Source organism: Lissotriton vulgaris, chromosome 3_2 (assembly GCF_964263255.1).
Source record: "Lissotriton vulgaris chromosome 3_2, aLisVul1.2, whole genome shotgun sequence".
Lineage (NCBI taxonomy): Eukaryota > Metazoa > Chordata > Amphibia > Caudata > Salamandridae > Lissotriton > Lissotriton vulgaris.
In genome coordinates, this window is record NC_141690.1 from 192,988,938 (window position 1) to 193,010,728 (window position 21,791).

At 42.2% G+C, this 21,791-nt stretch overlaps 1 protein-coding gene across 1 annotated transcript in view; it reads left to right on the top strand.

Annotated features, from left to right (window-relative positions):
• POLN (DNA polymerase nu) overlaps positions 1 to 21,791 on the top strand; it is a 2,377,116-nt gene that overhangs the window by 2,041,025 nt on the left and 314,300 nt on the right. The window contains exon 26 of the mRNA XM_086964459.1: positions 19,203 to 19,270. Coding sequence (XP_086820585.1) covers positions 19,203 to 19,270 — 68 coding nt within the window. The remainder of the gene's footprint in view (positions 1 to 19,202; positions 19,271 to 21,791) is intronic.

Genomic DNA, 21,791 nt, shown 5'->3' on the forward strand with positions numbered 1-21,791 from the left:
AATTGATTCGAGTGCTCTTGGAACTGTAGGGCATATACCTTCTCTACGGCTGACTGTAGCTTAGAAATTTGTAGCTTTCTTTCATTCACCTGAGCACTGGTATACGCGATAATCTGGCCGCGTGCTGCTGCTTTAAATCCGCCCCATACTGAAAAGGGTTCAGCTGTATTATCATTCATTTCAAAGAATTCTGTAATCCACTCTCTAAATCCTGAAACCCAGTCCTGATTTTGGAGCAGGGTACGATCCAGCTGCCACCTGGGACGCTCCCCATCCACCCCTCCAAATACTAGCTCAAGTTCGATTCTGCCGTGGTCAGAAAATGGATTGCATCCAATCTGAGTTTTTGAGATCTGAAGAGATCTAGATATCAAAAAGAAATCTATTCTGGATGCAGTCTGAAACCGATGGGAATAGCATGTAAAAGATTCTTTTTCTACGTTCCTGCAGTGCCAGGTATCACGTAATTGATATTCAAGTAAGAGCGCTTCAAAAAAACATTTTGTTTTAGGATTTAACTGCTTCTTTTTCTTATTAGAAGTGTCCCTTTTCAAATCTTGAATATAGTTAAAGTCCCCTCCTAGAATAATCTGCCCTGGGGCTCCCCTTAAAACTTCGTAAATTTCTGTCAACCCAGAGATGTCATCAAGGATGGGGCCGTAATAGTTCACAAAATGTGCTACTTTCTCTTGCAATTTTGCTACAACCCATAACCACCTCCCCTTGGAATATCTTTGAACCTGTAAAAATTCCCAGGGCAGATTCCTCGAAAAGTAAATAGCGACTCCTCTCTGGGCAACCCCTGCTGATGAAAAAAAAACATGAGAGAAGTATCTCGGGATAAACAACTTAGGGGCATTAGACTTTAAATGTGTCTCCTGAAAATAGACCACCTGGGATTTAAGAGCTATTACCCATTTCAAAAGAGCCCCGTACTTCTGTTTATTTAACATTCCGTTAGCATTAATTGACAGGATATTGCATGTATTAAATTTCACCTAAAAAAGATCTTTTCTTTGTTAAGTACCTACCATTAAAAATTGAAAAAATGCTATACCTATTGCACATGTTCCTTTTTACTACATTTACCCACCCCCCTCCCCCACCCTACCCAGGAATGTGGAAACTCCCTTCCCTACCACGCTGACCACATTCCTCTCACTTCTTCTGTTCTGGCTGTCCTCTTGCTACACCCTGAGTGACCCATTAATCTGGGGCCGCCCCATTCTTACTATTATTTTACGATTAACGCTAGACAACGCTCCTCTTTTACCCCCCAAAAGAGGAAAGAAAGAAAGAAAGAGAACAAAAGAAAAAGAATAACTCAGAAAGAGTAAAGCATTGCAAACCATGGCTTAATTTTTCGGGCCCTGGCCCCTGTAGAAATCTCCTTAAGAAGAGATTATGCCTCTTCTAAGTCAGTAAACAAGAAAAACTTTCCCTTGACCAAGACCTTCAACTTAGATTGCTGTGCAATCGAGGCTTGGGCGCCATTTGCTTTAAATAGATGTAAAATTTTAACAAATTTTTTTCTCCTTCTTGCAGCTGCTGCTGTCATGTCAGAAAAGATCCTACATTTTGTTGTTTCTGACACTGAAAACTATCGTTGTTGATAGGCTCTAGAAAGAATCCTCTCCTTAATCCTATAATCATCAAAATTCAATAAAATAGTTCTTGGAAATGTTGAATTTGCAAAGCGCTGTGCCGGGACCCGATGAGCCCTTGTTATGGTCAAATCCCCCTCAAATTCAGGTAGAACTGTTTGCTGAATAAAAGAATTGTCCCACTGAATAGTCTCGGAGCCTTCTGTACCTTCCGGAACCCCTACAATCCTTAGAATTGATCTTCTAGAGTGGTTTTCGAGCTCCTCCAGCTTGTTTTCAAGAGAGTTCTTCTTCTTGGCTGCCTCCCTATCTTCCCCCGTGACCAGGTTCATTTGATCTTCAAGGGCAGAGATCCTTGCCTCTGCCTACTGTAATTTACTAGGGAGCGACAGCATTCACTCCTCAAATGTGTCCATCCTTGAATGTAAGGCAGCTATCTCCACTTGCTGATTATTCTTTATTTCCCGGATCTCATCAAGGATCAAATTCAGCATTTCAAGCTGGAATCGAATTAATATTAAAATAGTCCAATGTCTGTATTAGGAACTCGGTGTTTGCTGCCATATAGCGTCCTGCAATAAACCCAGTCTGATCTTAATGGATTATTCCTGGGCTGCGAGTACAAATCTTTCCGCCCATATTTTCATAAGGATTTTATAATCCGAATTTAATAAGCTAATTGGCCTGTATTAATTCACTTCGTCTTTATCTTTTTTAACAAAACATATAATTGTGGATTCTTTAAAATCCACGGGGACATGCCCACCTAATCTAATATAATTAAATATCTTTTTCAAAGGTATTACTAGTTCTTTAAAAAAAAACTTGTAAAATTCAATTGGGTACCCATCCTGCCCGCAAGCCTTTGCCCCGGATGTTGCCATACATTCTTGTATTTCAGAAGTACTTATTTAGAGCCCGATTTGGTTTTCCCGATTTTCTGAAATTCTGGGGATCTCTATATTTGCAAAATATTCCAGGATCATTTCTTCCTCTACCTGGTATTCCGTAGAGCACATTTTTTCGAAACAGTCCAGGAAGATCCTTGAAATCTTGTCACCATCTACCTCCTCCAGACCACTCTGAGGGTCTCGGATTTTCACTATCTTTGATGACTCCTGCCTCTTTCTCGCTGAGTTAGCCAGTAATTTCCCCATCAGTTGTCTGTCTTCGTAGACCTTTTGCTGGAAGGCTTTCGAGCTATTTATCTCCTCCAGAATAAAAAATCCCGTAAAAGTGCTTTGGCCTGTTCTAATTGATTCGAGTGCTGTTGGAACTGTAGGGCATATTCCTTCTCTACGGCTGACTGTAGCTTAGAAATGTTTAGCTTTCTTTCATTCGCCTGAGCACTGGTATACGCAATAATCTGGCCGCGTGCTGCTGCTTTAAATCTGCCCATACTGAAAAGGGTTCAGCTGTATTATCATTCATTTAAAAGAATTCTGTAATCCACTCTCTAAATCCTGAAACCCAGTCCTGATTTTGGAGCAGGGTACGATCCAGCTGCCACCTGGGACGCTCCCCATCCACCCCTCCAAATACTAGCTCAAGTTCGATTCTGCCGTGGTCAGAAAACTGATTGCATCCAATCTGAGTTTTTGAGATCTGAAGAGATCTAGATATCAAAAAGAAATCTATTCTGGATACAGTCCGAAACCGATGGGAATAGCATGTAAAAGATTCTTTTTCTACGTTCCTGCAGCGCCAGGGATCACGTAATTGATATTCAAGTAAGAGCGCTTAAAAAAACATTTTGTTTTAGGCTTTAACTGCTCTTTTTCTTATTAGAAGTGTCCCTTTTCAAATCTTGAATATAGTTAAAGTCCCCTCCTAGAATAATCTGCCCTGGGGCTCCCCTTAAAACTTCGTAAATTTCTGTCAACCCAGAGATGTCATCAAGGATGGGGCTGTAATAGTTGACAAAATGTACTACTTTCTCTTGCAATTTTGCTACAACTCATAACCACCTCCCCTTGGAATCTCTTTGAACCTGTAAAAATTCCCAGGGCAGATTCCTCGAAAAGTAAATAGCGACTCCTCTCTGGGCAACCCCTGCTGATGAAAAAAAAACATGAGAGAAGTATCTCGGGATAATCAACCTAGGGGCATTAGACTTTAAATGTGTCTCCTGAAAATAGACCACCTGGGATTTAAGAGATATTACCCATTTCAAAAGAGCCCCGTACGTCTGTTTATTTAACATTCCATTAGCATTAATTGACAGGATATTGCATGTATCAAATTTCATCTAAAAAAGATCTTTTCCTTGTTAAGTACCTACCATTAAAAATTGAAAAAATGTTATACCTATTGCACATGTTCCTTTTTACTGCATTTACCACTCCCTCCCCCACCCTACCCAGGAATGTGGAAACTCCCTTCCCTTCCACTCTGTCCACATTCCTCCCACTTCTTCTGTTCTGGGTGTCCTCTTGCTACACCCTGAGTGACCCGTTAATCTGGGGCCGCCCCATTCTTACTATTGTTTTACGATTAACGCTAGACAACGCTCCTCTTTTACCCCCCCCCCAAAGGGGAAAGAAAGAAAGAAAGAGAACAAAAGAAAAAGAACAACTCAGAAAGAGTAAAGCATTGCAAACCATGGCTTACTTTTTCGGGCCTGGCCCCTGTAGAAATCTCCTTAAGAAGAGATTGTGCCTCTTCTAAGTCAGTAAACAAGAAAAACTTTCCCTTGACCAAGACCTTCAAATTATATTGCTGTGCAATCGAGGCTTGGGCGCCATTTGCTTTAAATAGATGTAAAATTTTAACAAATTCTTTTCTCCTTCTTGCAGCTGCTGCTGTCATGTCAGAAAAGATCCTACATTTTGTTGTTTCTGACACCGAAAACTGTTGTTGTTGATAGGCTCTAGAAAGAATCCTCTCCTTAATCCTATAATCAGCAAAATTCAATAAAATAATTCTTGGAAATGTTGAATTTGCAAAGCGCTGTGCTGGGACCCGATGAGCCCTTGCTGTAGTCAAATCCCCCTCAAATTCAGGTAGAACTGTTTGCTGAATAAAAGAATTGACCCACTGAATAGTCTCGGAGCCTTCTGTTCCTTCCGGAACCCCTACAATCCTTAGATTTGATCTACTAGAGCGGGTTTTGAGCTCCTCCAGCTTGTTTTCTTCTTCTCGGCTGCCTCCCTAGCTTCCCCCGTGACCAGGTTCATTTGATCCTTGCCTCTGCCTCCTGTAATTTACTAGGGAGCGCCAGCATTGACTCCTCAAATTTGTCCACCCTTGAATGTAAGGCAGCTATCTCCACTTGCTGATTATTCTTTATTTCCCGGATCTCATCAAGGATCAAATTCAGCATTACACGGATATCTGGCTGATATCTCGCCTCAGTTCCCGGGAGGCTGACTTTTTCTGCCAATAAATCTACATTGGTACTCATGTTTCTCCCATTAGAACTCAGCTGCACGTCTTCTCCCTCTGCTCCTTCTACCCCAAATACTCCGCTTTGTATACTCGGTATTTGGGAAGAATCTTGCACAGAATCCCTCTCATCTACCACCTCATTTGTGAAAATTAGGGGAGATTGCGGTAGGGATGAGAGCAGAGGGTCAAGTCCTTGCTCATGGCAATGCGTCTTAGTCGTTTTTGTCTGACCTGAGTCTTCGGACAGTGCAATGTTAGCTGGCGTGGCAGCGGGAATTGGGGCTATAGGGGATTATGAGGGGAGAGACTTCGGAGTGGTTTTCTTTGCAAATAGTGGGTAATCCTTCATCTCCTTTCCTCCAATACCACTCTTTTTCTTCCCGTCTCCAACCTGAGATGGTGTTTCTGAAACAGATACCAAGGTAGAAGCTGGCACTTCTACTTCCAATTCGGATTGCACAGATATAATTAAAATGTTTTCCCGATCCACAGCTGCCTTCTTCGGCTCTGTAACTTGCAGAGAGGTAGAAGAGAGGGGTAGCTCATCTTCAGAGGACTCAAGCATGGTATCCTCAGCCGAATTCTCTTCCCTATTTTTATCTTTATTCTTATCCTTATCCTTGGCTGCTTTTCGTGAAGCCTTCCTGGCTAAGGCACAGCGGGTCTTTGTTTTCTGGCGGGCAACCGTTTCAGCTTTACTAGGCTTTATAGTCTCTTCTCCCTCCTTCTGAGGCTTGCCCATTATACCCTTTAATTTAACAGGAAAAACCACTTTCCCTCCTCTTAGTTTTTCTTTTATATTGTATATTTCTGCCAGCCGTTACTCACAGTGTATATATGTTCCTAGATTCCTTATCCAGCCACTGCAGCAGCAACAGCAACTTCTTGTATCTTCTTCTTGAGTCTAATAGGTAAAAAGTTGACTCTGCTGCCCCTGCGCTGTCTTCAGAGCTTAATAAACTCAGAGCCCCCACCTCAGCTCCAGCACTGGTAGAAATTCACGGGACTATCACCCTCCATGCGCCCTCCCTGCATCAGTAGCTTCTTCAGCAGTTTCTTCGCGTCCTCAAACACTCCTGCCCTTGCGGAATAACGTTTCTCGGGAACCGCGTACAAGCCAAAAGCCACAAGCCACGAGCAAGCCGTAGAAGCTGTAGAAGCTGTGTATTCGAGTCAGCGACAGCTTCACGTATAAGTTCAAGCGCCCCCCAGCTTCTCACTCAATTCGCGGGACGCCGGTGCCTCGGCCCCCGTGAAAATCCACACAACGCTGTAGAAGCAGGAAACAAAGACGCAGCAGCAGTCCCAGTCCGTTAGCTAGCGTTTCTCTGCCTCCATTCCAGGGGCGGGGTCCCAGGTTACGGGTCACGGGAGGCTACACGGAGGCGTGGTACTCCGTAGCTATCCCAGGTCCATCATAACTGTTGAAGTGTTAGAGCTTTGGCATATCGTAAAAACTGCAAATTACAGTGGTCTGTGTACACAGCAATGGGATGATTTGCACCAAGCAGATAAAGTTGTGATTCTTTAAATGCTAGTTTGATGGCCAGTAACTCTTTTTCTGCTATGGTGTAGTTTGTTTCTTCTGGTAGATACTTTTTTGATAGGGATGCCACTGGATGGAGGTGATTGGTAGCATCGGCTTTTTGTGAGAGTATAGCTCCGATAGCAGTATCTGAAGCATCAGCTTCAACAATGAATGGTTTACTGAGGTCTGGATATTTAAGCACTGGAGTGGTAGTTAATGCAGTCTTTAGATCCTGAAAGGCCCTCTCAGTTTCTGATGACCGCTGAAATGACTTCCTTTCTGTAAAAGCCTTGCTAACGGAGTGGCTCTGGCAGAGAAATTGTGGATAAATCGCTGATAAAAATTGGTTAATGCTAAGAATTGCTGAGTGTCTTTTACTGATTTTGGTTCTGGCCAATTTTTCATCGCTTGTACCTCACGATCCGCCATAGTTATGCCTTGTGGTGAAAGAATTAAACCCAGAAATTCAACTTTATTGACATGTAACATTTTGGGAATTTGCAATAAAGACTATGCTGCCTCAAGGTTGTCAAGATGGTTTTTACATGTAGTTCATGATCAGATTGTAAACTAGAATAGATGAAAATATTGTCTATATAGACGATTACAAACTTGTTTAGATATTCTCGTAGACGTCATTTACAAAGAGTAAAAATGTCGCTGGGGACTTACACAGCCCAAACGGCATTACACAGTATTCGAAAAGACCGTACCGAGTTCGGAAAGGAGTCTTCTATTCATCTCCTGAACGTACACCTAGTTGGTGGTATGCCCCTATTAAATCTATCTTTGTATACACCATAGCTGTTTGAACCTGATCAAGAAGTACTGGGATAAGAGGTAGGGGATACCAATTTTTAATGGTTATATTTTTTAATGCCCTATAATCTATGCAAGCAGATAATTCGCCATTACTTTTAGGCACAAAAAAGAGGCAGGAGGCTGCTGGAGATTAGGAAGGCCTGATGAATCAGTTTTTGTAAAATGTATCAAAATAGTTACAAAGATGTTGATTTTCCACCTAAGTAAGGGTTTAAATCCTACTGCAAGGTATTTTCGCTCCAGGTATGAGATGTATTTCACAATCGGAGTCACAATGTGGTGGTAATATTTTGGGACTTTTTTCCTTGAACACATCTCGAAATGTCTCATGTTGCGGGGGTAATTCAATATTTTGCTCCGCTGCTGAAGCTATACAATGGGCCCCAGTTGAATCTTTTGCCTGTTTATCAGAGAAATATCCTGGAGAGTCCAACTGAGTAAGACATTCCTGATGACCCCATTCAGAATTGAAGGTAATGCTTCTTTTGACCGAGTCGATCGTGGTGATGTGCTCTGTGAGCCATGGCATTCCTAGAATTACCCCAAACTGTGGGCATCAATAACGTCAAAACGAAGGCATTCAGTATGCTTGTTTTTGGATGTATAACATATCATGGTTATATCAATGGTGGTGTGTGTGATAAGACCAGACGTGAGTAATGTGCCATCAACAGCACAGACCGTTTCTGGTTTGTCCCTCACAATGGTGGGAATCTGTAGTTTGGAACAGAAGGTGGTGTCAATGAAATTCCCAGTGGCCCCAGAATCCACCATAATAACTACTTATTTGTCTACAACACCTGGTGCTGTGAAGAGTATGTTAATTGTAAGATATAGAGCAGAGATCTGTAAGGTGTTGCCAATGGCTTGGTCAGAGGAATCGAGGAATGTACTCAGGAAATTCCCCTTTTTGTTCCCTGAGCTTTTTAGTTTTCCTGCTTTTAGGAAATATGTCCATACTTCTCTTTCCTTTGGTCGGGCTGGGCATTCCTTGACAACATTTCCTTATTTCCCACAATATAGACATACACCTGTTTAGCGCCGTGTGTCTTTTTCTTCCTGAGTGAGTGGTTTCTGTAATCCACCAATCGCCATAGGTTCACTGTGATCAGTACTAGATTGACTGGTTCTGTCTCTGGGATGTACAGAGTGCTTAAAGTCTATTCCTCTTTTGTCTCCTTTCCTATGTGACAGGCGATGCTCTAACCGTAGGGTTAAAGCTATTAATGTTGCACAATCTCGGGGTTGAGGATCTATTTAATTTAAGCTATAAGATCCTTGAGTTCGTCCTTAAGTCCTTGCTTAAAGAGGGCTGCCCTTTTATCATCTGGCCAATTTGTTTCAGATATAAGTTGATTGAATTGTGTCAAGTAATGGATCAGATCTTTATGTCCTTGTCTGAGTTCCAAAAGTTCTCGATCTGCTGACCCAGTAATCGTACGTCTATCAAAAAAACTTCTTCAAACTCCACTGTAAATGCCTGCCAGTTGTAGAGCAAAGGATCATCTGAATTTACCAGTGGTGGTGCCCACATAGCAGCATCTTCACTCAAATAGGAAATGAGAAATGTTATACAGGATTGTGCATCTGGAATAGATGCAGGCTTTACCACGGAATGTAGTTGGATTTGTGTCAAAATGTTTTCCCTCAGGAGATGCCAGATTTACTGTGGAAGGTACAGTTACAGACACTGTAGGGCCAGAGGACAACCCCTCCGATGGCACGGGGGGGAACTGGGCTGGCTGGAAGTTGCGCTTGTAATTGAGCTACTCTACTAGCCAGTGTTGCAGTTTCTAATTGGGCTGCAGTTAAGTCCTTCTGCATGTTTCCCAGCATTTTACATAAATCCTCTAATGTGGTCATCTTGGCGATACTGCGTGGGAGGAACAAAATCCATGGGTGGATTATTCTGTCACAATATGTCTGGTTCCTCAGGAGCAGTATGCTCAAGAAGCCCCCTTTCCGGCAGCTCTGACTCTGCGTAAAATACACCAGAGGATCAAAGTAGCCAGAAGAGGGGAAGGGAAATAGGGAGGGTACTGCAGGAAGGGAGATCTGGAACAGGGATAAATCAACAGGTAAGGGTTGGCTCCTTACCTACGTTCACAATTCACATAAATGACATATAGTATAAACAGTCTTTACCTGTAAAAAAAAAACGAAGGGCTTCAAAAGACAAACTAAAAAGGCCGATGTCAACAGTATCCAATAATGTTCTTGGACTGATTCTTTTGTGAATCTTCTTGAGTATATGGTTCAATAGAATAACTTATTCTCCTGGATAATATTTGACACCTGTGACAAATTCTGGAAAGTTCAAATCAATATGCCGTATAGTGCTTTTATCTCTCTCTGTTCACAGTTCTATAGGAAGAAACGTCTAGCTGATTAATGTTTATTCTTCTCATGGGTAATGAGCCCTTCATTGATTAAGTATTGAGCAATCATCCTTTGCATACTTTGTTCAATTATGCGCCTTTTTTCTGCTTAATTACCATCTTTAGTAAAACATTGTTTGGTAATGTTCTGTTTATGGATTTATCAGTTATATATTGTTCACAAATGTCTATGCGCATTTTGCATTGTATTTTGTTTCCATAACACACGTGCGTGTCACCATGACAATTCGTATCCAAAAACCACAAAATCAAATGTACTGCACTCTTGCCAAGACCCTATGCACAACTAGTAGGGACCGCTGTCACCTACCTGAGACAAAGAAACTTCGTGATGACCTTCAAACGAGAATCCAGCCCACAGGAACAAAGGTCCTCACACGCCCGTCGTCGCCAAAGAATAATCCTAAGGGACTGAATGGGTGCGGTTGCTTTTATAGTGGCTGTACTATGTACGACAGCCGCAATGAACCATAAGACCACGAACCAGCTGCAACTCAAAAAGAAATAAAGAAGCTGATGCGGGTACACAGGGTTACTTCATTTGGTACCATATGGAATTTCTCTATTTAACAGTGTCATTACTAATCACATTTGTACATGGTCTTCTCTATTTGGCAGAGTCATTATTGATTATATGTGGCGGTATGTGATGTAGTATTGTAGCATTGCTGTGATACCTGTGGTAGTGTGCTATATAGCACCGTGATTCAGGTTCAGCAGTCATGACAGTCTGGGCAAGGGTTAGTGTTCATGACACTTTGTCCACAGTCCCTCTTCTGGGGATGGTATTGCTTGGGTATCTGTTCAAAGGTAAAGAATCTACAGCTAAAGATGTCTCTATCAAATGGACAAGGTACTTACCTTCATTAACATCTTATCTGGTAGAGACATGATCTAGCCACAGACTCCTTATTGACCCATGTAAATGTAAATGTAAATTAATACTTGTATAGCGCACTACTCACCCGCAAGGGTCTCAAGGCGCTTGTACGAATACCGCTGTGGAACCCGTCCTGGCTTTCCCTGTGAGGCGTCCACTCCTGGGCACCCCCAGGGTGAAGACCAGGCATCCTTAGCATTGTGGGGGCCGTTTTGGAGATTAAGCAAGCTATTGCCCAGAGTTGCAGAGTGGGACTCTTTGATTAGAATAGGCACAGAGGCGAGAATTATCAGGTCCGTGGAATTTTTGAGCCCAAGACCCGCCGAGGCGGGGAATTGAACCCTGGTCCCGGGCTAGACCTCTGCATCAGGGTCTGCCGCTCTAATCATTGAGCCACACTTCTCCACCCATCCATCCTCCTGCACTGCAGACAGGTTTCTAAGGTCAGGGCTGATCCTTTTCAGTGCCCTAGTTGTTCAGAAACACACCAGTGTAAGTGCACTTTATGGCTCTGCATCCTGGCATGGAAAGTAGTGAACAGTACTTACATCAGCGCGCCGAGGTGGTGCCTATATATATGACGGGGACATCACTATGACGTGGATGATGTCGACAACGTCACACAGAGCTGACTAATGCCACCTAATGGCACACAGGGGTATTGCTTGCAGAAAAAGTTTCTGAATCCAGTCTCACGCCTGGGAAAATCAAAGTTAATGAATCTGCAGCTAGATCATGTCTCCACCAGATTAGGTATTACCGAAGGCAAGTAACTTGTACTGCTTGTCATAACCATTTGGTTCCTGCAGCTTGTTTCCTAGGTCACCTGACTTGATGTAGATGGTAGTTGGCCTTTGTGTATTCCCCCCAGATAGTCACACAGTAGAGAAGCTGGGTGTTGGCATGATGGACCATCCAAGGCAGGATGGAAGGCGGAGCTGTGCACAGCCCTACTTGCACTTAAAAGACACTGACTCAGCTTACACACAAATAACTTCACACTACCCTATTGTGCCTACGGGCAGGTTAGGGCCAGAGGAGGGAGGAAGGAAATTCTAGTCCCAACCAACTTTGACTGTGAATTGCTGTAATCTATGACATAATATCGACAGACAGAATATAGACATACAAAAATATCGACACAAAAATATCGGAGTTCTATCTACATAAAGGTAAGTACAAAAATATAGAAAAAAAATATCGTAGTACAAAAATATCGAAGTTAAAAATATCGTTTTTTTAAATGTATTAATAATTGAAGTGTGGCTCAATGGTTAGAGCTATGTAACAAAGAGGGTTTTGGCAAAAGCACAGTAAGGCTGTGCCGAATACGCAATGAACAAAGGGATTGCCAGCAATTATTCTTTAGGATAATTTAATGGACGGTTGAGCAAAGCAATTAATCAACCCAAAAGACCACTGTTTCAGTCAAAACTCTTTTTGGAAAAAAGATTTATTTCATTAAATGAAATAAATCTTTTTTCCAAAAAGAGTTTTGACTGAAACAGTGGTCTTTTGGGTTGATTAATTGCTTTGCTCAACCGTCCATTAAATTATCCTAAAGAATTGCACAGTACTGGCAATCCCTTTGTTCAATGGTTAGAGCGGCAGACCCTGATGCAGAGGTCTAGCCCGGGACCAGGGTTCAATTCCCTGCCTCGGCGGGTCTTGGGCTCCAAATTCCACAGACCTGATAATTCTCGCCTCCGTGCCTATTCCAATCATGGAGTCCCACTCTGCAACTCTGGGCAATAGCTTGCTTAATCTCCACAACGGCCCCCACAACACTAAGGATGCCTGGCCTCCACCTTGGGGGTGCCCAGGAGTGGACGCTTCACAGGAAAAGCCAGGATGGGTTCCACAGCGGTATTCGTACAAGCGCCTTGAGACCCTTGCGGGTGAGTAGTGCGCTATACAAGTATCAAATTTTATTTATTTATAATGTAAAAATAATTTAAAAATACAAATAATTTAACAAATTATAAATATAAACATTAAAACATATTTAAAAAATAATAACTAATACATATACATTTAAAATAAATTAAAAACTCTACATATAAATTAATATAAATACTTACTCCACATATTGCAAGAGTAGGAAAAGCGTTGGATAGCTTAAGGGTAAAAATTACTATTCCCACTCCAGAGGGTGCAACAGTAGGGAAAGCGTTGGATAGCGTAGGGGTAAAAATTACTATTCCCACTCCAGAGGGTGCAACAGTAGGGAAAGCGTTGGATAGCGTAGGGGTAAAAATTACTATTCCCACTCCAAAGGGTGCAACAGTAGGAAAAGCGCTGAATAGCGTAGGGGTAAAAATTACTATTCCCACTCCAGAGGGTGCAACAGTAGGGAAAGCGTTGGATAGCGTAGGGGTAAAAATGACTATTCCCACTCCAGAGAGTGCAACAGTAGGGAAAGCGTTGGATAGCGTAGGGGTAAAAATTACTATTCCCACTCCAAAGGGTGCAACAGTAGGGAAAGCGTTGGATAGCCTAGGGGTAAAAATTACTATTCCCACTCCAGAAGGTGCAACAGTAGGGAAAGCGTTGGATAGCGTAGGGGACAAAATTACTATTCCCACTCCAAAGGGTGCAACAGTAGGAAAAGCGTTGGATAGCGTAGGGGTAAAAATTACTATTCCCACTCCAGAGAGTGCAACAGTAGTGAAAGCGTTGGATAGCAAAGGAGTGAAAATTACTATTCCCACTCCAAAGGGTGCAACAGTAGGGAAAGCGTTGGATAGCGTAGGGGTAAAAATTACTATTCCGACTCCAAAGGGTGCAACAGTAGGGAAAGCGTTAAATAGCGTAGGGGTAAAAATCACTATTCCCACTCCAGAGGGTGCAACAGTAGGGAAAGCGTTGGATAGCGTAGGGGTAAAAATTACTATTCCCACTCCAGAGGGTGCAACAGTAGGAAAAGGGTTGGATAACATGGGGGTAAAAATTACTTCCCACACTACTCCCCCTTTAACACACCACACACTACACATGCAAAAATACACAATTAATATAAATATCAATTAATCAATTAATATTATTACATTGATGTAATTATAAGTTAACTAATTAACACATATTAATTACCAATTAATAATTAATTACCAATTATTAATTAATTATCAAGATATTTACAAGAATAAACAATATTTATTAATAAATTATTTATAATTAATATGAAATAATTAAAAAAACTAATTAGCAATTAATCAACTAACAATTAGTTAACAATAAATACCAATAAATAAATACAATCTCTTTAAACATTTTAATTTAATGATGTCACACCCTATTCCCCTATAAACACACAACCCACTACACATAAATAAATCACATAAAAAATGTAATTGTCATTTAATCACTTAATAATAACTAGTTACCAATTAATTTTTAATTAACAATAACAAAAAATAATAAATATTACTACATTAACTTTAATTGAACTAACTAATTAATAATAATTAATTAGCAATTAATTATTAATTATTAATTATTTATTAATCAAAAATATATTTTTTTAATTAATTAATTAATTATAATTAAATTACATCCCACTCTATTCCCCTATAAACCCACAACCCGCTCTGATAACACTAAACAACATTTCGGTATTAGTAACATACACACCTTAATATCGATATTCTGTCTATCGATATTATTGCACATCGATATTCTATACCATCGAAATTAAAACATCGATATTATTGTATATCGATATTTTAATTTCGATATTTTGTCTCTCTACCGAATTGCTCTGCTGTTGGGGATTGTGTATTGTTTCCAGACAGTAAGACAAAGGGTTCCTAGGTGTGGACAGGATGGGCCAATCTGACAGATAGCTAGGGAGGGGCTGTATCCAGCCACACTTTACTCTTCAGAGGGCTTTACTTACTGCACACACAAAGGAACTTGACATCAGGCCTATGCTCCCTTTTGTTGCCTCAGACTGTTTGGAGCCCTGACCAGGGAAAGAGGAGAACATTCCAGGACCAGTTTTCTGGTTGTAGAACAGTGAGTCCCCTCTCATGAAGGCTGGCACCAAGTATAAGTACCAAGTATAAGTATTGGACCTGAAAAGAAACTCTTCAGAACTCTCCTGGACCCATGGAAGATTGAGAAGAAGGGCTACTCACCTACCACAGGACTGTGCTGCTGCTTGAAGGACTGCCTTGCTGTCTGAAGAAGGAAGACTGGACCTGCTTGGCTTGATCCCAGGCTACCCAGAATGACTCCAAGTTTCAGTTGTCTGACCTCCTGTTTGAGTTACAGAGACTGAACAAGCTTCACAAGGCCTCCCTGTCATTGCCCAACTGTAACTAGACCTTCCTCGAACTGCCTGAGTCCAGCTACTGGCCTCCACTCAGTGAGTTCTGGATCCTTGGCTGGCATCAGTGGCAACTTCTCCAAAATGAAAAAGTGAAAATCCCGAAATTTAGGCTCCTCACTACTGCGAACAGACCAGTGTGTGCCCAAATTCTGCTTCCCACAGCAATCAGCAACACAAAGCTCCTGTGAGACCTGCTTTTCACGCCAACACGGCTGTCCACGATGACCGGTAGTGTGAGATCTGTCCATCACGCTACAGCAATGATAGCCCTTAATGACCACCACTGCAAAGCCCCAGCACCAACTGGATGTTCGCAATACAGGTATAACAGTCTGAAATGCTCAACCTACTCTTAGTGCCGAAATCCTCCTCCTTGCGGCCTCCACCAGCATGAGCTTGAAAAGGTAACTGTTTGGTGGGACTAACCTTATTCCTGTATTTGATCCGTGCTTCATCATGGTTGGCCTGAACTTGTGACTTTCCCCCAGTATAGTGTGATCAGATGACCACGAGTGGTCGTAGGTGCTATTTTCACTCAAAACTTTACAGTTCAATATCTTCAGTTTTGGGGTTTTGTTGCACTGGTATCATTTTATTTATTCACATTTACTCTATTTTCTAAATTTTTGGGGGATTTTTCTTGTGTTGTCACTTTATTGCTGTTTTTGTGCTGCATAAATACTTTACAAGGGTGACAGCGGCCTATAGAACTACTAGCACATACATGATTTTCAGGAAAACAGTTTTTTAAAAACATTAATATTAAAGTGTGCTAAATGGTACATGAAGCACTATGCCCCCCCCTAACAGTGCAGAGTAAATCAAAGAGAAAAATCCTCTAAAATACACAAAATATATACATTGGATCTCCAGAGCACCACTAATTGAATTGTAAGTAGTCAGTGACTTAGACTGGTCCATAATTAATTTATTTCAGTTCTTAATTTAAATCAATTTGAACTACAGCTGTTTTTCAAATTGATTTACATAAAGAACTGGAATAAATGAATGGAATCTTCAATCGTTAGTCTGTCTTACTATTATGGACCTATCTAAGTGACGGACAACTTACAATTCAATTGGTGGTGCTCTGGATATCCAATATACTAAAACCAAGTACTCTGTGCAAAGTTCAGTGAGTTCTCAATTGGTTTGCAGAGGCTAAAGGAAATAATACTAATGCTTTCTTTTGTGGTAGTGTGGGCGAGCATGACTTGTCTTGGACACTCTAGTTTTCACCCAGTGATCAGCCTTCTTCCCCAACTCTTGGGGAGAGACGGACCACAGGTTCACTAGGTATTGATGCAACCTTTTTAGAAACACAGTTACTCAACTGATGTTGTTTCTTAATCAAATTATACAGCCCATCATAGTTGTGCACCTGGCTTCCTTGTAACCAACCACCTAGTGTCTTTTGCTGAAAAGTCCACAAAATCACCCCAGGACTGGACCATTGAAACATTGAAATCACCCCAGGACTGACTTGAGGTATTTTGAGTCCCCTTGAACTTCATCCTATATTCTTCAGTAGTGAGTCGAAAGCCCTCAATCAGGGTACCCGTCATGTGAGTGTAGGACTCCGCCTCTGCCTCGTTCAGTGTCAGAAGTCTATCCCTACACTTTCCAGAGAACAGTTCCCAAAGGAGAAAACCCCAATGCTTCTGGCTGACCTTCCTCATTCTACAAGTTCTCTTGAAAGCTGCAAATCATTTTGTGATGTCATCACCATTTGTATATTTTGGAACAATCCCATTTGGGGATTATAGGATCAAAGGTTTCCTCTCTGTCCCTAAGTATTATGGTACTGCCACCATTCATGGGTATTAAACCCATGCCTGCCCTTGCCCTTTCTATGACTAGTATTTTGCCCTCCAGGGCTATTCTGTGGGTCAGCCTTTCAAGAAGGACCTCCTCCTCTGGGAGATCTTCAGTGTACCTTCAGGAACCTAAACCATCCTCGTTAGAGGCAGGCGCTCCTGGCACATTGGGTCCTTCGAATAGGAGCATATATAGGTCTTCCTCCTCACTCGTTACACTCTGGTTCTCAGGGTTGGCTGCCAACAGATTCTGAAACGTTGCAGTGGTAGGGTGTGAGTCAGTTTTTATTTTGTACGCTTTATAGAGGGTCCTTAACTGAGCATTTTTGCAGCTGCAGGAAAGGAATAAGGTCGAAGTCCTTAGCCGCTTTGCCTGTGGTATTCATTATCAAACTAAAGTTGGGACATTTTTTTAGAGCATGAAAAAATCTAACTCAAGTTTTTCATACCTAACAAAGTAATTTTTTAAATTCTGAACAGTTTTAAGCTTCAGGGACTTAACCAAGGCCCTAACAGTTAATTTTAAGAATTTTGAAAAAAATGGAATGAGAAAAAATGTAATTTTAATCAAAGGCAATTTTTGGATTTACTCATGTACTCACTTATTGACCAAGTGGTATCAGCAAACTCAAAGTCATAGACCTCACCGCTGACCCACCAAAGTGGGAAGCTGGATCTCTACATAGTGTACTAAAACGAAGTACACTGTGTTGAGAGTCCAGTGGGTCTCCAATTGGTTACAGAGGCTCAAGTAGATAATGCTCTTTTTTGGTAGTGTGGGCTAGCAGTTAGGCTTATCAGAGGGAAGTGCTAAGCATTTGTTGTACTTGCAGAGGCAAAAATGAGACACACACTCAAAGAATAAATCCAAGACCAAATTAGAGAAAATAACACTTCTTTTTATATATTTTTAAAAATCCAGACCTTCTTTCAAAGGTAAATACTGTTTTCGATAGCAATATTCACAGATGAGTAAAGCGTTCTAACTTGTGCACTTTTACGCACAATGCAATCCTAGGGAAGGAAAAGTCAAAGATGCATAAACGTTGGTACAGTCACCTTCAGGGGTTCACCTTCAGGGTTCAGTGTTGTAGTGGGCCAAGTTGCAAAATACAACCAGCAGTTCTTCGGAAACCTTCCAGTTCTACCGGAAGTGGGGTGCTGGTAAGGGTGGTAGCTGGGGCACTACGATGAAGGGGGGCCAACCCAAAACAGGTCTCACAGGAGGACTTGCGGACAAGTCCGAAGGCTCCCAAATGGGGCATTAGGTCACAGGGGGGTCTTGGAGTGCGGGGGCACAGCCGGTTCATCGGGACCTGGGTCAGGTGCAGAGTGATTAGGTCAACTGGGCTGGGTGTGCAAAGATGCACCTCGTGGTCAGGGGCAAACAGCTGGCAGGGGAGAATTAAAGACAACTGAGCCACTCACTATGATATCCCTCGATGACTGCTTGGTCCTGGTGCAGTGAGAATCCGTAGATGAATGAGAAGTGATTGCTAAGGCTTATGATATCATTCACCTACAACGTCCTGGCCCAATTAGGGGAAGATCTAATCTGAGGATTGCAGCCTCTTCGGGAGTGATGAATGATGTTCCCTTAATGGAAATTTGTGAGGTGGCGGTCAGTTGGGTGAATCCATGAATTTTGGTTTGGGAGTGTTGAAGTCTGCTATGAAGGAACAGCAAATTTCTGTGTGATTCAATGAAGCTTTAAAGCAAGTTACAATTGAACTGGTATCTTTGCTTTTATCAGAAATGAGAAATAGTTTTTTCTTGTGTAGTTCCTCAAAGAGTAAGGCCTTAGACAGCGAAGATGAGCTCTGGGATAATGAAATACATTACTTATCGATAATATTTTGTATCCAGAGCCATAATCTTCCGTGTTCCAGTCCAGATTCCTCCCTCCTACCCTCGCTCCTCATTTCTCAATGCGACAAGGTATGAAGCACTGTCCGGAAGGCAGGAGGAACGTTATTGGTAGGAAGGTGATGTGTTCAAGAATAAACATTGTAGAAGCCCTTTCTACCTAATGTATTGTGGAGGCACAGCTCGTCATAGAGGAAGGACTGGGACGAGGACTCCGGATAACGAAAATGATCAGTAAATAATATATTTCATTGCTTTGACCTTGAACCTTCTCCGAAAGGTGCTATTTTTTCATGACACGGTGGATACTGTAGAGATGAATTTGCTCAGATTGGCAGATTTTCTCCAATTTGTAAGTTTGTTATTAATTTAATAAAAATGTGACTTATTCATGTGTGCAAGTGTCATATTTATTAGGATTTGTACACTTGCAACATCGAAGCATATTTTGAGAGAAGAGAAACATTTTGTGCAAAGTATGAAGTGTGTAAGAATGTTAAATTACACAGCTTTCTAAAAAAGTAAGCACACAACATGATTAATGTTCTAACGTGACTTATATGCTTCAGGTTGATTGCACAGATTCATGATGAATTATTGTTTGAAGTGGATGACAGCCAAATCCCAGAATTTTCAGGTCAGTGTCATTAAACTGTGCTTACATTCAGCATACCATATGAATCCAGTTCGAATAATTATGAGCCCTTTTGGAAGTGCAGAAACCGTAACAATTTCTAATGTTTCCTTCTAATTGTATTATGTATACATGTGATATTTCTAAATCACAAACGTAGTCAACCAGTGGCAAAGAGTCAAAGACAAACTTAAAGTCAACGAGAACTAGAAGAGGAAGCTGGGTTGTGGACGGAGAATACATTTAATGTAGTGTTCTTTAAAGAAGTGAGTTTTCATCACTTTCCTAAATAGGAGCAGCACTAGATCTGATGGATACAGGGATGTTGTTCCAGACACTTGGTGGATAGATGGAAAAGGCTTGTTGTCCTGGCTGTACATATGCCTATGTGCCGTGCCTGCAACCCACTGCCTATGGTATAGGTAAGACACCGCTCTAGCTGGGTGCACTATACCACTGGTGAGGGTACAGTTGTATGAGCACTGTACAATTATAGTGTCTAAGTCCATTCTTAAACATTGTAAGTGCAGTAAAGCCATAAAAGAGTATGAGGTCTGGGAGTTTGTCATTACGAACTCCACAGCACCATAATGACTTTAGTGGGTTCCGGGAAGTTTGGTAGCAAACTTCTCAGCATAATAAACAGACACTGAGGCCAGTGTGGGGTTTATTATACAATGCACTCAGAGAGCATCTTAGAGATGCCCCATGAAAAATGATAAGCCTCTGGTGTGTTCCCTGACTGGTAAACACCAACCTGCCACCACAAGAAATTTTTCTGAACCCCTGGGGTGGGAACCTTTACTCCCTGGGCCCAGAAAGAAAGCCTTTCCTGGGTAGAGGTGTTCACACCTTCACCAAGTCAAGAAGAGCCATCTGTGGCAGGGGAGCTTGAACGGCCTTGCTGCCTCTGTAACCCAACCCCCAGTCTCTCCTGTTATCAGGAGCAGGCCCCCTCCCTGTCACACCCCCTTATCAGCTGGAAGACAGGCGGGAATAATTAGAGCAGCCCAGAGGAGTGCTCACCTCTGCCAACCCCACCCTCAGGTGGGGGAAGCGAGGTGAAGCCCACTGTTCAGTGCCCACCATATTGCAGATGGCAGGCACTCTCCAATCAGGATTAGAGATTGTGCCCACTCCCCCACGTGGGGTGAGCACAACAAGGGTACAGTCTCCCTAAGGTCAGTAGCCCATTGGCTACTACCTCTAGACCCTTAAAAGGCCCACTAAATACAGTATTTAGGGGGCAGCCCTGAACCCAGAAGGCAGATTCCTGCAACCTACGATGAAGAAGGGCGGAAGAAGACTCACAGCAGAGGAGACTACAGAGATGAACTGACTTGGCCCCCAACCCTACGGCTGTCTGAAGTTTCCGGAGGTCCTGTGCCAAAAGTCAACCTGTCCAGCAGCCAGCAACCTCCAAAACCTCTGGAAGGACTAGCTGTCTTCAACAAAGACCAGATCTCCTGCGAACAGCAGCTCTGTTCAAAAGAAACACTAAAGACAGACTCTGAGCCTGCTGAGGACAAAGAAACGCGACACCTTGCACAACCACTGCACCCGTCACCTATGGTCTAAGTGGTCCACAAGTCCCAGCGAGGTCCCACAGTGCCCCAGAGTCAGAGTTTACCATGGGTTGACTCCTCGAGGACTCACTAATGTCACCTGCAGCCTCTGCACGGAGACCCCACCAACAGCAGGGGGCCCGGTAAGGTGAAATCCGACCTCAAAAGGCACCCCTGCTTCCAGCCGCCCTGCACCCTGGAGTAAAGGCCCGAGGTACACCTACGTCCATGAGCCCTCCAACTTACCTGCCCAGCTGTTGGTTCCTCCCAGAAGACTTCCTGGAAGGAGCTTGCATCCAAAATCCAAAACCAGCAACTCCCATTGAAAACAACAAGGTTCCCGAAGCCAAACCAGCACCCTGCACCCGGCCACCCTTGTGCCGCTGTGGGTGCACCTTGTGTACTAAATTGGACCTCCCCTTTGCCCTGAGCTTAACCCTAGGAGGGTGCTGAGACAGAATATTGAGTTGGAAATGTCGACTTACACAAATATTGAGTTGGAAATATCGTGATTCAGAAATATTGACAGCAAGAATATCGTGGTCAAGAATATCGAATTTAACCCTTTCCATGTGGCCGCGATTCCCCTGGTGTGCTGTAAACAGCACGAACAGGGGCGGGCCGTGACAAACCCCAGCCGTCATCAGCACACGAGCACCGTAGTGCATGACGGCTGGGGTTCGTCATCAGCATGGAAGGGGTTAAGGTAAGAAATATTGTTTGTAAACATATAGAAGTCATTAATATTGTTTGCAAAAATATAGATGTTTAAAATATCGATTTTTTTAAATTAGTGTAATGTACTTCAGTTTATATTTTAAATGTATGTGATCTATATTTTTTTGTAAAATTATTTATGTTTTTTAAGATATGTGCTACATTTTTATTTTTTTGTAATATATGTGTTACATTTTTAGTAGTTATGAATTTTATTTTCATAACATTTTGCATTTTTTAGT